The sequence below is a fragment of the Odocoileus virginianus genome, chromosome 25, assembly GCF_023699985.2.
Source record: "Odocoileus virginianus isolate 20LAN1187 ecotype Illinois chromosome 25, Ovbor_1.2, whole genome shotgun sequence".
Lineage (NCBI taxonomy): Eukaryota > Metazoa > Chordata > Mammalia > Artiodactyla > Cervidae > Odocoileus > Odocoileus virginianus.
In genome coordinates, this window is record NC_069698.1 from 4,749,158 (window position 1) to 4,767,714 (window position 18,557).

Consider the following 18,557-nt stretch of genomic DNA (forward strand, 5'->3'; position numbering starts at 1 on the left):
GTATATAGTAGGCTTTCAGTGACTATTAAATTATTGCATGAATGAATCCTCTATGGCCATGGTGAGATAAACTCAAGACAATCGGAGGAGGAACCTGGTACTGCCTCACTTAATTTGGGATGTCTTTCAATGGAGTTGGGGCTGATTTGGCAGATTAAAATCATTGATTTTGACAGATTGAGAAGAGGACAGAGCTTCTTTATTTTCTTTTCCAATGTATGTCCTAGCAAGGGGCCTGTTTAAGAAAACTGCACAGAATTGAGGACTTTGGGACTGAGATGAGTTTCAGGGCTTCTTACCCACACAGGGACAGCAGGAGAACACAACGGGGAAGACGGGTCCAGTGTAACCCAGCCCCGTCATGTCCACACATGTCTTTCTTTAAAGGATATTCTGCACATTCAATTAACAAGAGACCAGAAGAGCTGGCTGGGGAAATTTCACTCCTGATTAAAAATTCCATTTGTCTGTGAGCTGAGCTTATTTTAATAAATTGACAGAGAAATGAATCTGAGACTGCTAGTTCTTTGGTCCATTTAAATGAGTCATAGTGAATTGAATCTTTCCAATTTTTTCAGTTTTCTTTAGGCTGCTCAGTCACATATTAATAGTATTCTCAAAGTTATAAATACACTGAAATAGATTTTACAATTGTGAAAGTTTAAAACCTATGATTAAAAAAAAAAAACGGAAAAGGGGGAACTCTGCAATCTATCTTCTCTTAGATTCAGGGATTTAAAAAATCTGAAATTTATATATAATGATTTTCTCCATGTTATTCTTGAATTCCTTTACATTGTTGTTATGATCAAAGTTCTGCAAAACTTTCTCATTCTAAAAGTCATTTTCAGTGAACTGAAAAAAAAAACCTTCCTACTCCTTCTTAGAAATTAAAAAAATAATTAACTTATTGGAAGCCATAGAAGAACCAGAATGTTAGAGCAAATAAAGAGGAGAAAATTAAATTAGGATCTTTTTTCATATATTTTCTCAGGGTGGAGAGTTCTTTTCTTAACTGAGACACTGGAGGGAAATAATAAGTAAAAACAACTATGATCTTCCCAAGTGGTGCTAGTGGTAAAAAATCCAGCTGCCAGTGTAGGAGACACAAGAGATGCAGGTTCAGTCCCTACATTGGCAAGATCCCCTGAAGTAGGAAGTGGCAACCCACTCCAGTATTCTTGCCTGGAAAATTCCATAGACAGAGGAGCCTGGCAGGCTACAGTCCACAGGGATGCAAAGAGTCAGACACGATTGAGCAAAAGTAACCATAAATAGTGTTGTTTTCCTAGTTAGGTTATAATTTGCTCTGGGGCCTCCCCTGTGGCTCAGATGGTAAAGAATCTGCCTGCAATGTGGGAGACCTGAGTTCGATCCCTGGGTTGGGAAGATCCCCTGGAGAAGAGAAAGGCTCCCCACTCCAGTATTCTGACCTGGAGAATTCCACAGACTGTATAGCCATGGGGTCGCAAAGGGTCAGACCCAACTGAGTGACTTTCACTTACTTGTGTTAGAAATTCAGGAGGAACATTAAGGAACATTTAATTGTCTCCATCATATATAATACAATCTATTTAGGTGCTTCCCTGGTGGTTCAGATGGTAAAGACCTGCCTGCAATGCAGGAGACCAAGGTTCAATCCCTGGGTTGGGAAGATCTCCTGGAGAAGGGAATGGCAACCCACTCTGGTGTTCTTGCCTGAAGGATTCCATGGACAGAGGAGCCTGGTGGCAGGCTATAGTCCATGGGGTCACAAAGAGTCAGACATGACTAAGCAACTAACGCACGCACAGGGTAAAACTTTATTCTATATTATGATTAGTTTTATGGCCTAAGGAGCACCAGACCCACCATCTGGTGTCTGGTCCAGGCTCTTCTAAGACAGGTAACTTTAGGCAAGTCACTTCTATCTGTGAAGGTTCAAGGTTCCTCTTGAGAGAGTTGGACTAACATTTTGCTCCTCCTGTCTTTTTCTGCCTCAACATACTGGATAGTTACAGTATTCAATAATAAATTCAGTAGTGATAGTATATGTACTAGGGTTCTGCAGAGAGTCCAAGTGAATAGAATAAACACACGGGAAGGGATTTATTATGAGGGATTGGCTCTTGTAATTATGGAGGCTGAGAAATCCCATGAAATGCTGCCTTCAAGCTGGAGGCCCAGGAGAGCTGGTTGTATAGCTCCAGTCCAAACCTGAAGGCGTGAGAATGCACAGGGGACAGTGGTGTAAGTCTTGGTCTGAATTCGAAACCACAAGAACCAGAGGGCTGCCGGTGTAAGTCCTGCTTCAAGGCCAAAGGCCCCAAACCAGGAGTGCTAATGTCTAAGAGTAGGAAAAGATGAATTCCCTGGCTCCACAGAGAGAAAATTCACCCTTCCTCCATCTTTTTGTTTTATTCATACCCTCAACACATTAGATGATGCCCACTGCATTGTGGAGAATGGTTTTTTGTTTTTTTTTTAACCCGATCTATAGATTCAAATGCTCATCTCTTCTGGGAGCATCTTCACAAACATACTCAGAAATGTTTTACCAGCTATTTGGACATCCCTTAGCCTAATCAAGTTGACACATGAAAGTAACCATCGCAAGTTATGTTTATTGCATGCTTACTATATGTTAGATGCTGAGTTAGGGACTTTTCCTCATTTCATCTCAGCACATGAAGTTGCATTATATTTTATGATAGTCCCCAATTTAGAGAGAGGGAACTTGGCTCAGGAAATTTAAGAAACAAAGCAACGTCACGCAACTAGTGAGTAACATATCTCTTATTGAAAAGTGAAAGTGTTAGTCGCTTAGTTGTGTCTGACTCTTTGTGACCCCATGGACTGTAGCCCACCAGGCTCCTCTGTCCATGAATTCTCCAGGCAAGAATACCCGAGCGGGTTTCCATTCCCTTCTGCAGGGGATCTTCCCAACCCAGGGTTTGAACCCAGGTCTCCTGCATTGCAGGCAGATTATTTACCATCTGAGCCACCAGGAAAGCTCTCTCTCTCATTAATTCAGGGCCATCTAATACTTAAGTGTTTGTTCTTAGTCTCTACATTATGCTGCTGGTTATAGTCATGATTCTCAAATGGGGTGGTGATAAGTTTATGCCCCTTGACCCATGGATATATCATGATGTTGATCTGCCAGGAGATTTTAAAAAGCTCACTTGAATATAACCGAACTAGGTGATCTTTAGGCTTCTTTTCATAGATAACATTTATGACTTTGGGATCCTGCTGCTGAGAAGGAAGGAACAAGATTGAATCCAATAAATTCCATTGCTTTCGTTGTCCTCAGGTAGTCTGCACAAATCTGCCAGTCATCAGTTCCGCCTTGTCTCCTTCAATAACTCACTGTCTCCAGAACAGCCTCTGATCAGAAACTTCATTAAGTCAGCTCTGACTTGTGTTAGATCATACCTCTTAGATAACATATTGAAGATGCCAATTGGGTTACCTGTGGTGCTCTTCTAATTAGACTGCCTTAGGCATAATTTTGTTAATATTGCTATAACAACAAATAACCCTGTCACTGATGCCTGTGATCCAATTACAACCAGTACATCTAGCAATTATTATCTTTATAGTTGGCAAGGATAAGTTGACTGAGGGTCACTTATAAATGAGAGTCATACCCACATTTCAATTTTCTGATATTTAAAAGATGTGTCATACCTTTCATCAGGATCTTTTCTCATGAGAGCACCACTTCTGAAAGGACTGGCAGAAAAGAATGCATCATCAGAATCAGACTCACCTGGGCACATTTTTATGCCTTTCTTTTCCTTTCCTGCATAACAGTTGGAGAGAGCAGAGATGTCTAAAAGTAGGTGAGACCCTTGACTGAAGGAGAAGATTGGAAGAGTTCTGTGGAGAGCTGTTCCTGGAAGCGTTTGCAGATTCTTTAGAGCTAAAATGTAACCCCAAATAGAAAGAGGATGCCCATCACATTTGGCTCACCTGCCTACGGAGGCCCTGCCTTTTTTTAAAGTGTTTTCATAGCGTGTGATGTAGTGCCTCGCTTCTGCCTCGTGGTATTATTGTCCTTACGGCTTCCCCCGTGCCTCAGTCAGTAGAGAATCTGCCTGCAATGCAGGAGACCTGGGTATGACTCCTGGGTCGGGAAGAATCCTGGGAAGAGTTCCTGGGTTGAGAAGACCCCCTGGAGAAGGAAATGGCAACCCACTCCAGTACTCTTGCCTGGCGAATCCCATGGACAGAGGAGCCTGGCGGGCTGCAGTCCACGGGGTCGCAAGAGTCAGACATGACTTGGCAACTAAACCACCACCACTGTCCTTATCATATGAAAGTCTGCTCCTCAACTTCAGCTGTTTCTTTTTCCTGTTGTGAGTTTTCTTTTTTCTTGTCCTCGTCCTTCCCCTTCTGCTTGGCTCTGCCTCTGACTGGGGTGCATATCCCTATGCGCTACACTCTTCCACCTCAAGCTTTAGGCGAAAACAATGGGCTGGGGAAGAGGGAAATGAGGGGCTATGCAGACTTATACTATCTTCGTCACAAGAGCAATATTTTTACCTGCATGTTCCATTGGTCCAGCCATAGTCTTACTCCACTAGCTCTATAGGCCACTGATAGTTCATAGCTCAGAAAGGCTTGGAGTTCTGTGCTTCTTACATGGAGTCCAAGTGGGTTGTATCCCAAAAGACAGATGATGGAGCAAAGCCTCCAAGTTTTCCCTCCACCTTACCATCTGTAATGACTCCATCACCTTTGATGGAATGCCACCATAGGCCAAGACTTACGCCAGGTGCTTTACATGTATTAATATAGACCGTCTCCCTTCTATTCCAGCTTTCAGTCCCTCATTACTGTAAAAGATGACTCTGGTCCCACTTCGGCCCTTATTCCTTGGACTAAATTTTCAGGAGCCACATGGAGCCTTCTCTCTCCTGCCCCAAACCTCCCATCTCAGCTTTTCATCCCTACAGTTCCTGACTTTGTCCCCGTTTGAATCCTGTCCTTTGTCTTCCTCTTGCTCAAGGTATCCTCCCAGTACAATCAACCTGTGAAATTTTCATTCTACTACCAGAATCGGGGACCCTGATCCACATGTTGGGATACTGCGCATGTTGAGATACTGCTCTTTTAGTTACTTTCCTGCATACAGTTTGGCATGAGAATGCACAAAAGCTTGGCTCTGTAGTTAAATGCATACCAGTATCTCAGGTGTATTGTGGTTCCATCAACTTTTACAAGTTGGTCCCAAATCCAACTCTAGTGCTGTTTCTTTGTAATACATGTCTGAATTGTATTCAGTGGATTTACAAATGAAGTTTTGGAGCATAGTCTATTGATATGTTAGGGACAGTCTACGTTTTGGACGTATATATTAATAGAAAAAGTTGCAGTTTTGTAGCCTGAAGAACTAACCTTAAAACATTGCTTTTAGGAATAGCAATGTCTTTTTCTAAATGAGACTTGAGTTGTCTCCTGTGACAAAACTAAATTAAGTTTTAAATAAAGTATGTGGCTTTCTACTCCAAATCAAAGCAACTAGCCAAAATAACTGGCGTCTGTAAATGCTATTGGAAAGTAAGTTCTTTTTTCATGAAAGGAAGAGAAAGTTTGTGTCATTTCCATCTCTTTTGGTTCACATCGAGCTCAGCTAGTTCCTGGCATAGTGTCACATTTCAATAAACATTGGTGAGTATTGGTTTTGAATAAACAGGATGCTGTAGTGTCTGTATCTTTGCTAGCAAGTATTCCAACTGAACTAAATTATCTTAAATTGAGTGTCTTCCCCCGCTGTCCCAATACTTTTCTCTGATGCTTATTTTTGTAGTGTGCAATTAAAGGTTGGTGAATGGCTGTTACAAATGATGGCATATTGGTTGAATGCCCAGACCAGGAGGAGAGGGTCACACCCTATCTTATTCTTGTCACACTATTCTTTGGATGAGGGAGTCAAGAGTTGATTTGGAGCTTTTGTATTCAGTCTGTCACTTGGTTTATTGTTTGTCTGGAGTCCTTTATGGTTGATGAAAGGAAGCAGAGTTCTAAATGGGAGCTCATTGAGTCAGGATCCATGTCTGTTCGCCTTCATGCCCTCTTTTAACATCTAGCCTAGAGAAGGAAGGAAATAACTACCGTTTGTTAAGGATCTACTGAGTCAGGCACTCTCCTGGGCAGGGTATATACATGGTCTCATTTAATTAACACAACGGCGTTATACAAATTTAGAGTTGAAAAAACTGAAAAATATAAGGCTTAAAGAATTTGCTAAAATCATGTAGTTATGAAATTCACCATTATATACTCAATTCCTAGCAGTGCCTTATACATAATAAAGTTCAGTAAATAATAGTGTTCTGTCTTTAATGTTCCTGCTCTTTTCATTGTCAAATGCTGCCTATCCAGTATTTGTACTTATTTTGATAGCCCCAAGAATGGTTTGAGACGTCTGGTGAATGTGCAGGGGTTTTCATGTTTGGCATATATGTTATAACCATTCATTTAGTTATACCCACTTTTTTGTGGAGGAGGAGGATGCTTTCTTTTCTGTATTTTTTAAAATTCAAAAATATTTACTGAGAATCTGTTGGTAAAATGGGTTATGGTGTTCAAGATAAACAAGTAAGTTTCTATCTCTAACACAAAAAGCTCAAAATGTTATGAAGGAGACACATGTTAACACAAGATGACAATATATATTATATGTATATAGAATCAGTGTCACCACTGACAGGGGTTTTGTGACAGTCTCCAGCTTCTGCCACAGAGAGACTGAGATAGTGGTGTCTTAGGGGAAAAAAAAATATTTGAAACTCAAATGATGAATTATTGCTTATCAGCTAGATAAGAGAAAGGCATCCAAGGCCATAGGGGCAGCAAGAACAAAGATACAAGATTTGAAAAAATCTGCAAGACATTCCCAAGTGGCGTTAGTGGTAAAGAACCGGCCTGCCAATGCAGAAGACATAAGAGGCAAGGGTTGGGTCGCTGGGTTGGGGAGATTTCCCTGGAGGTGGGAATGGCAACCCACTCTAGTATTCTCGCCTGGAGAATCCCGTGGGCAGAGGAGCCGGGCGGGCTGCAGTCCATAGGGTCTCACAGAGTCAGACACGACTGCAGTGTCTGAGCACACATACACGCAAGACATTCATGTGCCTGCATGGTGGTTTGCAGGTAATTTATCATGGAAGGATGAGGATGAAGAAGTAGCTTGTTAATAAATACCATACCATTTATTTCACACTTACTGTATGTCAGTTAGATTGCTAAGAGCTTCATATAATAATCATCGCCTGGCAATAACTTATGATTATTATTTTTATTTTAGGAATAAGGACACTAAGCCTTTGGGAATTGAAGCTTTGGCTTAATTCCAAAGTCACATGACTAGTGACTGACAGAGCCAGCTCTTGAACCAGGGGAGTCTGACATCAAAGCCATTGTGCCTTACCACCATAAAACACTACTTTCCAAATGTAAAAATTCAGGATAGAAATGGTTGCATAGGCTCTGCTAAGAAATTTGAATTTTATTCTCCTCACTATGAGAAATAATAAAAAAGATTTTAGAACTGTTTTAAAAAAGCCCACCCTCTCTTTGACAGGCTTGACAATATATTTCTGTATGTCCTCAGGCAAGGGAAAAGAAATTATAAACACATGGGACTACATCAAACTAGAAAGCTTTTGTACAGCAAAGGAAACTATCAATAAAATGAAAAGACAGCCTGATAAATTGAGAAGAGGTTTGTAAATCATATGTGTAGTAAGGAATTAATATCCAAAATATGTATGAAGAACTCATACAACTCAATAACAAAAAATACAACCTGTTTCAAAAATGCATATAGAACTCGAATACACATTTTTCTAAAGAAGACACAGATGGCCAACAGTTCTATGAAAAGATGTTCAGCATGACCAGTTATTAGGGAAATGCAAAACAAAACTACAATGAGATATTGCTTCATGCCTATTATCCAAAAGACAATAAGTAACAAATGTTAGCAAGGATGTGGAGAAAATGGAACCCTTATACACTGTTGATAGGAATGTAAACTGGTACAGCTACTATGGAAAACAGTATGGAGATTCCTCAAAAAAATCAAGAGTAGGACTACCATATGATCCATCTATCCCACTTCTGAGTATACCCAAAGAATATGAAAACATTAATTTGAAAAGATAATATGCACCCCTTACTTCATTGCAGCATTATTTACAATAGCCAATATGTGGAAATGACCAAAGTGCCTACCAGTGAGTGGATAAAGAAGTTTATATACACAATGGAATACTACTCAGTCATAAAAAGAAAAATCTTGCCATTTGCATCAACATGGATGGACCTAAAAGGTTCATTATGTTCAGTCAAATAAATCAGAGAAATTCACTTACATGTGAAATCTAAAAAACACAACAAACTTGACAAACAGAACTAAGCAGAAACAGATTCATAGACACAGAGAACATGAATAGGAGTTTGCCAGAGGAGAGGGGCATGGGGACGAGTGAAATGGGTGAGGGAAATTAAGAAGCACAAACTTCAGATACAAGTCATGAAAGGGATACATACATACAGAATAGGGCGTACAGTCGGTACACAGTCAATAATAACGTAATGTCTTTTTATAGTGAACAGGGGGCAATTAGACTTATCATGGTGATCCTTTTGTGATGTACAGAAATATTGAATCACTATGTTTTTTTTTTTCCATTTATTTTTATTAGTTGGAGGCTAATTACTTTACATCATTGCAGTGGTTTTTGTCATACATTGAAATGAATTAGCCATGGATTTACATGTATTCCCCATCTCGGTCCCCCCTCCCACCTCCCTCTCCACCCGATCCCTCTGGGTCTTCCCAGTGCACCAGGCCCGAGCATTTGTCTCATGCACCCAACCTGGGCTGGTGATCTGTTTCACCCTAGATAATATACATGTTTCGATGCTGTTCTCTTGAAACATCCCACCCTCGCCTTCTCCCAGAGTCCACAAGTCTGTTCTATACATCTGAGTCTCTTTTTTTGTTTTGCATATAGGGTTATCGTTACCATCTTTCTAAAGTCCATATATATGTGTTAGTATACTGTAATGGTCTTTATCTTTCTGGCTTACTTCGCTCTGTATAATGGGCTCCAGTTTCATCCATCTCATTAGAACTGATTCAAATGAATTCTTTTTAATGGCTAAGTAATATTCCATGGTGTATATGTACCACAGCTTCCTCATCCATTCGTCTGCTAAATCACTATGTTTTATACTGGGAACTAACATAGTATTGTGGGTCAATTATACTTCAAAAAAGAAACAAACAAATAAACTTACAGAGAAAGATTTGTGGTTACCAGAGGCAGGGGGTGGGAGGAGAGGAATTGGATAAAGGTGGTCGAAAGGTACAGACTTCCAGCTTAGATAAGATAAGTACTAGGGATATGGTGTATAATGTGATTAATATAATTAACACTGCTGTGTGTTATATATGAAAGTTGTTAAGTTAGTAAGTCCAAAGGATTCTCATCACAATAAAAAATGATTTTATTTTTCATTAATTTTGAATCTGTATGAGATGATGGATGTTCACTAAATTTATTGTATTCATTTCATGGTGTATGTGAGTCAAATCATTATGCCATGTACCTTAAGTGATGCTGTATGTCAATAAAACTGGGAGGAAAAAAATAAAACTTTCTAGCTACCTTTTTCCAGCTTGTGGAATCACAAACAAACAAAATAAATGAAATCAAACCGAACCAAACACAGAGAGAATAGAGTAGTGGTTACCAGAGGGCAATGGGCAGGGGAGAGGGCAAAATGGGTACAGGGGATCATCTGCTGGTGGATGGAAACTGAATTTGTGGTGGTAAGCACACTGTAGGGTATAGAGAACTAGATGTATGATGTGGTACCCATGAAACTTATGTAATTTCATAAACCAATGTTGCCTCAATAAGTTAAAAATTATCTTTCATTTAAAAAATTACCCTTTTAGGATCGGATTATGGACATTGCGAAGCCCAGGATACCAAGAAGGAAAACCTTTCATTCATAGAGAGATATTATGGCTTCATGACCCAGATAATCCCAAGGGTATCATCACTCACCTAAAACTGACATCCTGGAATGCGAAGTCAAGTGGGCCTTAGGAAGCATCACTATGAACAAAGCTAGTGGAGGTGATGGAATTCCAGTTGAGCTGTTTCAAATCCTTAAAGATGATGCTGTGAAAGTGCTGCACGCAATATGCCAGTAAATTTAGAAAACCCAGCAGTGACCACAGGACTGGAAAAGGTCAGTTTTCATTCCAATCCCAAAGAAAGGCAATGCCAAAGAATGCTCAAACTACCACACAATTGCACTCATCTAACACGCTAATAAAGTAATGCTCAAAATTCTCCAAGCCAGGTCTTCAACAGTACGTGAACTGTGAACTTCCAGATGTTGAAGCTGGTTTTAGAAAAGGCAGAGGAACCAGAGATCAAATTGCCAACATCTGTTGGATCATTGAAAAAGCAAGAAAATTCCAGAAAAACATCTATTTCTGCTTTATTGACTATGCCAAAGCCTTTGACTGTGTGGATCACAATAAATTGTGGAAAATTCTGAAAGAGATGGGCATACCAGACCACATGACCTGCCTCTTGAGAAATCTGTATACAGATCAGGAAGCAACAGTTAGAACTGAACATGGAACAATAGACTGATTCCAAATTGGGGAAGGAGTACCTCAAGGCTGTATATTGTCACCTTGCTTATTTAACTTATATGCAGAGTACATCATGAGAAATGCTGGATTAGATGAAGCATAAGCTGGAATCAAGATTGCTGGGAGAAATATCAGTAACCTCAGATATGCAGATGACACCACCCTTGTCACCGTTTGGCAGAAAGCAAAGAAGAGCTAAAGAGCCTCTTGATGAAAGTGAAAGAGGAGAGTGAAAAAGCTGGCTTAAAACTCAACATTCAGAAAACTAAGATCATGGCATCCGGTCCCATCACATCATGGCAAATAGATGGGGAAACAATGGAAACAGTGTCAGACTTTATTTTGGGGGGCTCCAAAATCACAGCAGATGGTGATTGCAGCCATGAAATTGAAAGACCCTTGCACCTTGGAAGAAAAATTATGACCAACCTAGACAGTATATTAAAAAGCAGAGACATTACTTTGCCAACAAAGGTCCATCTAGTCAAAGCTATGGTATTTCCAGTGTCATGTATGGATGTGAGAGTTGGACTATAAAGAAAGCTGAGTGCCAAAGAATAGATGCTTTTGAACTGTGGTGTTGGAGAAGACTCTGAAAATTTCCCTTGGACAGCAAGGAGATCCAACCAGTCCATCCTAAAGGAGATCAGTCCTGCATATTCATTAGAAGGACTGATGCTGAAGCTGAAACTCCAGTGCTTTGGCCATCTCATGTGAAGAGCTGACTCCTTGGAAAAGACCCTGATGCTGGAAAGATTGAAGGCAGGAGGAGAAGGGGGTGACAGAGGATGAGATGGTTGCATGGCATCACCGACTCAATGGACATGAGTTTGAGTAAATGGTGATGTTGGGAGTTGGTGATGGACAGGGAGGCCTGGCATGCTGCAGTCCATGGGGTTGCAAAGAGTTGGACACAACTGAGCGACTGAACTGAACTGACTGAACTGATGGCTTGAACCAAAACAGAAGTGGGGACAGAGACAGAGGATAGATTCCATGAATTGTTGGAAGATAAACAACGAAATATTTGATGATTAATACAGCAAGAAAGGGAGATGAGAGTAATTTCCAGTTCGGTGATGTCGATAGTTTGCACTGGGATGCCATTAATAATACTGGAAGAGAAATAGATTTGAATCATAGGAAAGAAGTGCTACTAAGGTTAATTTTAGGAAGTAGAGCATTTGAGACTCATCCAGGTGGAGAAGATAAGTAGTACCTGGAGCTAAAGCTGAAGATGTCCCAGGAGAGGCTGGGTTAGGACTCCTTTGACTTGGGCATGATTAAAGTGAAGCATCAGTATTTTAAGGGAATTACTAGTGGCAGAGGAATCATCTAAGAAACTGAGGAGGATCTGCCAGAGTGATGGGAAGAGGACCAGAAGAGAGAGCTTGAAAGACTTGATTCTAAGAGCTGTGGAAAGAGTGGGAGAGGGGAAGGTGGGGACAGGCAGGGGGCTCTTTAAGAGTACGATGGGAGATCAGCAAAAGAGGAGGGGAACACGGAGCAGGAACAGGCAGACAGATGCTGGTATAAGCTGAGCACGAAGAACCGGGAGTTGGTGATTAACCTGGAGGAAAGAACAGTAATAACTGATTAAGTCCCTACGAGGCACTGGAGGAGGAAGGTGGAGAAGAGAGGCATCACTTCCTCTGAGCCAGGTGAGATGGAGGTGAGTAGGCTGAGAGGCAGGTTCATTTGAAAGCAATTATTTTTTTACATGTAGTTTCAAATTGAGTTATAATTTTAACGAGTCAGGTGAGAGCGTGTCTGGGTGATGATGATAAATAATTGACTCAAGAGTCAATTCCTCTTTGACTCAAGAGGAAAATCCTCTTTCTCAAGCGTCAAAATTCCTCAAGAGTCAAAATCCTCTTTCCTCACAGAGAACTTTTGAATATTAACAGGACAGTCATCATTAGGGAAATTTTGAGATCCTGAGAAAATCAAGTAGTGTTCTTCTTACTTTCTTCTTCTCTAACATCCTTATGTAGGCACAAAACAGGTTAAAATGAACATAGTGGGGATCCCTGAAGAGAAAATGAGATCCATAGAAGAGTTGAATGATAGCCTGTCAGCACTTTACATTAATCAGGCACCTTGTGGCTTCTATTTTCCATGTTCCCTACCCACTTCTGTGCACTTGTTTTTCCTTCTGCCTGGTACACCCCTCACCACCTCCTCCTTACTACACCACCGCCCTCCACTTTGCCTCCTGACTACAAGGCCCCTCAGCCTTCTTTCTCCTCTGATAGCAGGAACACTTTTTATATTGCTCTTTGCTGCCTATCTGTCACACCTTAGAGCTGTATGTCTTTTGCTTGTCCCATTTGACATTATGTGTCTACACAGGGAAGTTGGTGATGGACAGGGAGGCCTGGCATGCTGCAGTCCATGGGGTTGCAAAGAGTCGGACACGACTGAATGACTGAACTGATGGCTTGAACCAAAACAGAAGTGGGGACAGAGACAGAGGATAGATTCCATGAATTGGAATCTACTTTTTCTACTTTTTCTTTTTCTTTTATGCTCCACTGTTCCTTGATATTAGCAAACACTGAAGAAATATTTACTGAACAAATATAATGATTCCCTCTTTATAGATGACCAAAAAAGATGAGAAACCATAAAGCTCGTGAGTACAGAATTTAAGACTGTTCAGAACTGAGGTCTTCTGATTCCAGGCTTTTAACCTAAACTCTTTTCCTGTCTAGACATGTTAGACAAGTGCGAAGGGGGCACCTAGGGGAGTAAAAGTGAAAGTGTGCGTTAATATAGAGGCTCAGATGACCCAGGAAATACCAGCTGAGTCACTTCTTACTCTCCCAGAAGCTGCTTGTGAGGTCATCTGCCTGAGTCATGGCAGACCTTCCCTAGTTGCTCTGACGTGAGGGGCATGCAGTGTGCTCGGCTAGAGCGCATCTGTTCTTTAAGGATGTCTCTGGTAGTCAGTAGAGAGAGTGAGTTTTCTGCTGCCTTTACCGGAATGGTATTTTACTTTGTTAGCACTGTTAGCCCTTTATTAGCACTGTTACCTATTTAATAGATATCCTTGTTTTAAGTAGGTATATGATAGGATGAAGTTAAAAGACTGCAGCCATGAAATTAAAAGACCACTTGCTCCTTGGAAAAAGTTATGACCAACCTAGACAGTATATTAAAAAGCAGAGACATTACTCTGCCAACAAAACTCTGTCTAGTCAAACTATGGTTTTTCCAGTAGTTATGTATGGAATGTGAGAGTTGAACTATAAAGAAAGCTGATCACCAAAGAATTGATGCTTTTTAACTGCGGTGTTGGAGAAGACTCTTGAGAGTCCCTTGGACTGCAAGGAGATCCAACCAGTCCATCCTAAAGGAGATCAGTCCTGTGTGTTCATTAGAACGTCTGATGTTGAAGCTGAAACTCCAGTACTTTGGCCACCTAGTGCGAAGAACTGACTGACTGGAAAAAACCCTGATGCTGGGAAAGATTGAAGGCAGGAAGAGAATGAGACGACAGAGGATGAGATGGTTGGATGGCATCACCGACTTGATGAACATGAGTTTGAGTAAACTCTGGGAGTTGGTGATAAACAGGGAGGCTTGGCATGCTGCAGTCCATGGGGTTGCAAAAATTCGGACACGACTGAGCGACTGAACTGAACTGATGATAGGATGATCCATGCTGCCCCATCACATACTGACATATTTTCAGTTTTTTTTTTTTGTTTACATCTTATCTGTACATTTGTAAAGAAAGGTCAAATAAAATGCATTTGTAAATGAAAAAGTTTTAGTGTATAATTATTACCAGACTGGCTCCAGACAATGTTGTGTCTTCTTAGCCTACTTCTCCCTTAGTTTCCTCCATACTCACCTTAGCTGCTTTTTCCTCATTTGAAATGGTTGTTCTTTGCTAACTGCCGCTGGGAAGGATTGGGGGCAGGAGGAGAAGGGGACGACAGAGGATGATATGGCTGGATGGCATCACCGACTTGGTGGAGATGGGTTTGGGTAGACTCCGGGAGTTGGTGATGGACAGGGAGGCCTGGCGTGCTGCGATTCATGGGGTCGCAAAGAGTCGGACACGACTGAGCGGCTGAACTGAAAGCCCTCTTTCAAATGATTAACTGAAAGTAGTTTAAAATAGTATATTTGCCAAGGATATTTATAGTTTAACAGCTTGTGATTCTCTATTGGTAGATTTCATTTACTAAATAGTGGTGAAGGAAACTTTTTTTTTTTTTTTTTGCAATTAGCATGATATTTAGAAAAATTACATTACAATGGCAACCACCTATTATGTCCAGGAATGAAGTCCACCCTGGATGTGTAGTATTTATACGGTTCATCTGAAGAAAAAAAAAAAAGACTTTGTCATATAAGATTCTTTGGTGGTATAGTGTCAAGATTTAACTTCTTTCACAAATCCATCCTTGGATTTTGCCTTTTCCTCTATATCAAACCTGTAAGATATGTCATTTGTCTCATTTCATGAAAATGTGTAAAAAAACCAAACAACCCAATAGCATATTCAGCTTTCCCCCCTTTTCCAATTGTTTGATAGAGATGAAGCTAAAAGAAAAATCCCAATTTTGGAATAAATATTTTCCTGGCAATACCTTGTCCTTTCAGCGCCTTACATTTTTACAGCTCTAACTTTGTCCATGTTATCTTTTGCGCTCTATGCTATTTAACATTTTATTAGTAGAGTCTGTCTCTGTGTCACAGATCTTATCTGCAGAGGCCACTAAGACAATAGTGGGGGCTACTAAAAGTGTTTCTCGTGTTTTAGACCCCTTTATTCTTTGTTTCCAGTTATCTATGAAATGGGCACTGGACAGGTCCTCATGAATTGCTTTTAGGAAAATAAGAAGCTTGATAGAAAATGCGTCACAATTGTCTAATGGGATGATATGCCTCAACTTACTGTAGACATAAAGAAACTTTGCAGGCAGCCAACCCACAGTGAGCTAACTTAACTACCAAGGAGTTCGCAGCAACCACAAAGACATGTAAATGCTTGGCATGGCCAGCTTACATTTATTTTGTACCAAGCAAAGCAGAGAATTACTCTATAGTCGAGTTACTTCCTCTTTTGAGGAACCAAAAAGACAATAAATGTAGTTGAAAACAGAGACACAGATGGTGGTCAAGCTTGTGATAGGCCCAGTGAAAAGCCAATACCTCTGGGTTATGACTTGTGGTTCCTCAGAAGGGAGGGTTGGCCTGGAAAGAAGCCACTGGATGAATTCCTCTAACTTGGTTGCGCTGAGGAAAAATCTCCACTTTCCTCCATGGACAAAAGTTAGCTTGATGCATGTATTAAAGTCTGGGTAAATATAAATATTTGACTTTGCTTTTTGAAAGCTTCTTAATGCATTTTGATAGTTACTTTTCTTCAGATCTTTAATCTGGGGAGATATTGCTTTTTCCTCAAGATGATCAGTGGACTTAGGATAATTGAGCACTTTGTCTGGTTCTGCTGAAGAGACTTCAGTATCTATAGAGGTCAGTGTGTTCTTCAAGGTTTCTGGTTGTGTGACTTTGTGAAGAAGTTCTATGATCTCTTTACCCTTTTCTCCATCCAGAACCTCTAAACAATGTACATTGGAGCAAGAATTCTGGTTTCCCAGTTCTGTCACCTTCTTCTTTAAAGCATCAATGTCTTCCTTCACAGAGAAGATATCTTCAGCTGTTGTACACTGTTTATTTTCATTAACATTCATTTTGGTTTCCAGTACTTCCATCTGCTTCTGATAGAAGTCAGTCCTTTCCTGGATTTTTGATAATGCACAGGTCATGCCAGTCATTTGGCTGAGGAGTTCAAGCTGGGCAGTTTTAATATCTTGGAGCATTACTAGAAGATTCATTTCTTCACCAGCATTAAGGTCCTCTTGATCACAGTCATGGGAAGTCATAGTTGGACATCTGGTTGAACTCGGGTACTGATTATTACATTTGTGGTAAGCATTTTTGAGAGATTGTCTGATCTTGGAGAAATTTGAATTCCACATCTGCCCAGCAGCAGCTTTTACCCTTTTGGCTTGAAGTTTGTACATCTTTCATAATGAAACAAGAGACAAAGTGTTGGGAAACCTGACCAAAATCAAAGAAAGAAGCAAAGAAATTGAAGAATGAAATGGTTTTTCTCTTACTTTTTGTTGGGTATCTTTCCCGGTGACATTGTTAAATGTCCTATGGAGAACATTAAGGGCAATAGCAGGCCCTCTTTGATAGTTAGCTTCTTATAGGGCAGTTCAGCTGGAGAGCTCTGTGAAATACTGAGCAATTGTGTGGAATCCTTCATAGGCTGACCCGAAGCTGATGTCACAATGGCTGCTGGTCTAGAATTTCTTTAACCTTAGGGCAATAACACTCAAAAGTTTTGGTCACAGGACTCTTTATCACTTGTAAAAACTGAGCACCACAGAACTTTTGTTTATTAATTATTATTACACTGAACTGAACTGATCACTTGATATTCCATACTAGAGATGAAAACTAAGTAAATCTTGATATTAATTCATTAAAAAAGTAAACCCAATACATGTTAACATATATGACATATTTTTATGAAAAAAATAATTATATCTTCCAAAAGAAAAAAATCGTGAAAACCGTGGCATTGTTTATATATTTGCAAATGTTTTAAATGAATGAATTAATAGAAGACACGCCAGGAGAAATATCAATAACCTCAGACATGCAGATGACACCACCCTTATGGCAGAAAGCAAAGAATTAAAGAGCCTCTTGATGAAAGTGAAAGAGGAGAGTGAAAAAGTTGGCTCAAAACTCAACATTCAGAAAACTAAGATCATGGCATCTGGTCCCATCACATCATGGCAAATAGATGGGGAAACAATGGAAACAGTGATGGCTTTATTTTGGGAGGCTCCAAAATCACTGCAGATGGTGATTGCAGCCATGAAATTAAAAGATGCTTACTCCTTAGAAGAAAAGTTATGACCAACCTAGACAGCATATTAAAAAGCAGAGACATTACTTTACCAACAAAGGTCCATCTAGTCAAAGCTGTGGTTTTTCTGGTAGTCATGTATGGATGTGAGAGTTGGACTATAAAGAAAGCTAACTGCCAAAGACTTGATGCTTTTGAACTGTGGTGTTGGAGAAGACTCTTGAGAGTCCCTTGGACTGCAAGGAGATCCAACCAGTCCATTCTAAAAGAGATCAGTCCTGGGTGTTCATTGGAAGGACTGATGTTGAAGCTGAAACTCCAATACTTTGGCCACCTGATGCGAAGAGTTGAGTCACTGGAAAAGACCCTGATGCTGGGAGGGACTGGGGGCAGGAGGAGAAGGGGACGACAGAGGATGAGATGGTTGGATAGCATCACCAACCTGATGGACATGAGTTTGAGTAAACTCTGGGAATTGGTGATGGACAGGGAGGCGTGGCGTGATGCAGTCCATGGGGTCGCAAAGAGTCGGACACGACTGAGCGACTGAACTGAATCGAACTGAACTGAACTTTGATTCTCATGTCTGCTTCTGCATTTTATCTGTTGTCATATGTTGTTTTGGTTGAAGTAGATGAAGAAAATATGTCCTCACATAAATGCATAAATGGAGAGGATATTCTAATGACATTTTCAGTTAATTAAAGCTTTTATTCTTTCTACACCACTAAAATTCGACAAGTGATAATTGATTAGAAGTTAAATACAATGTATAATCTTAGACCAGACTAATACTGTTACATTAAAATTCACTGGTCTATCTTTCATTTTTAATAGATGTGTAATATCATGCATTGGTCATTTGGAAAGTAACGATTCACTGAATAATGCACATCTTTCAAATGGTAGCTCATTTTATTATATAATATACAAATATCATGTTCATTAATATCCCACCAGTCTCACCAGAAAAGTCTTTGA

The 18,557-nt window shown here is 40.2% G+C and overlaps 1 protein-coding gene across 2 annotated transcripts; it reads right to left on the reverse strand.

Annotated features, from left to right (window-relative positions):
- Window positions 1–15,672: 15,672 nt before the first annotated feature.
- Window positions 15,673–16,967, reverse strand: CCDC54 (coiled-coil domain containing 54). Of its 2 annotated transcripts, XM_020883622.2 has the most exons (2): window positions 16,813–16,967; window positions 15,673–16,716 (listed from the first exon to the last, which is right to left on the reverse strand). In XM_020883622.2, the coding sequence occupies exon 2, from the start codon at window positions 16,714–16,716 to the stop codon at window positions 15,730–15,732; it is 987 nt and encodes a 328-aa protein (XP_020739281.2). In that variant the 5' UTR covers window positions 16,813–16,967; the 3' UTR covers window positions 15,673–15,729. The 2 variants fall into 2 exon arrangements, with proteins under 2 accessions (XP_020739281.2, XP_020739280.2); XM_020883621.2 differs by having other exon boundaries at window positions 15,673–16,967.
- Window positions 16,968–18,557: the final 1,590 nt, after the last annotated feature.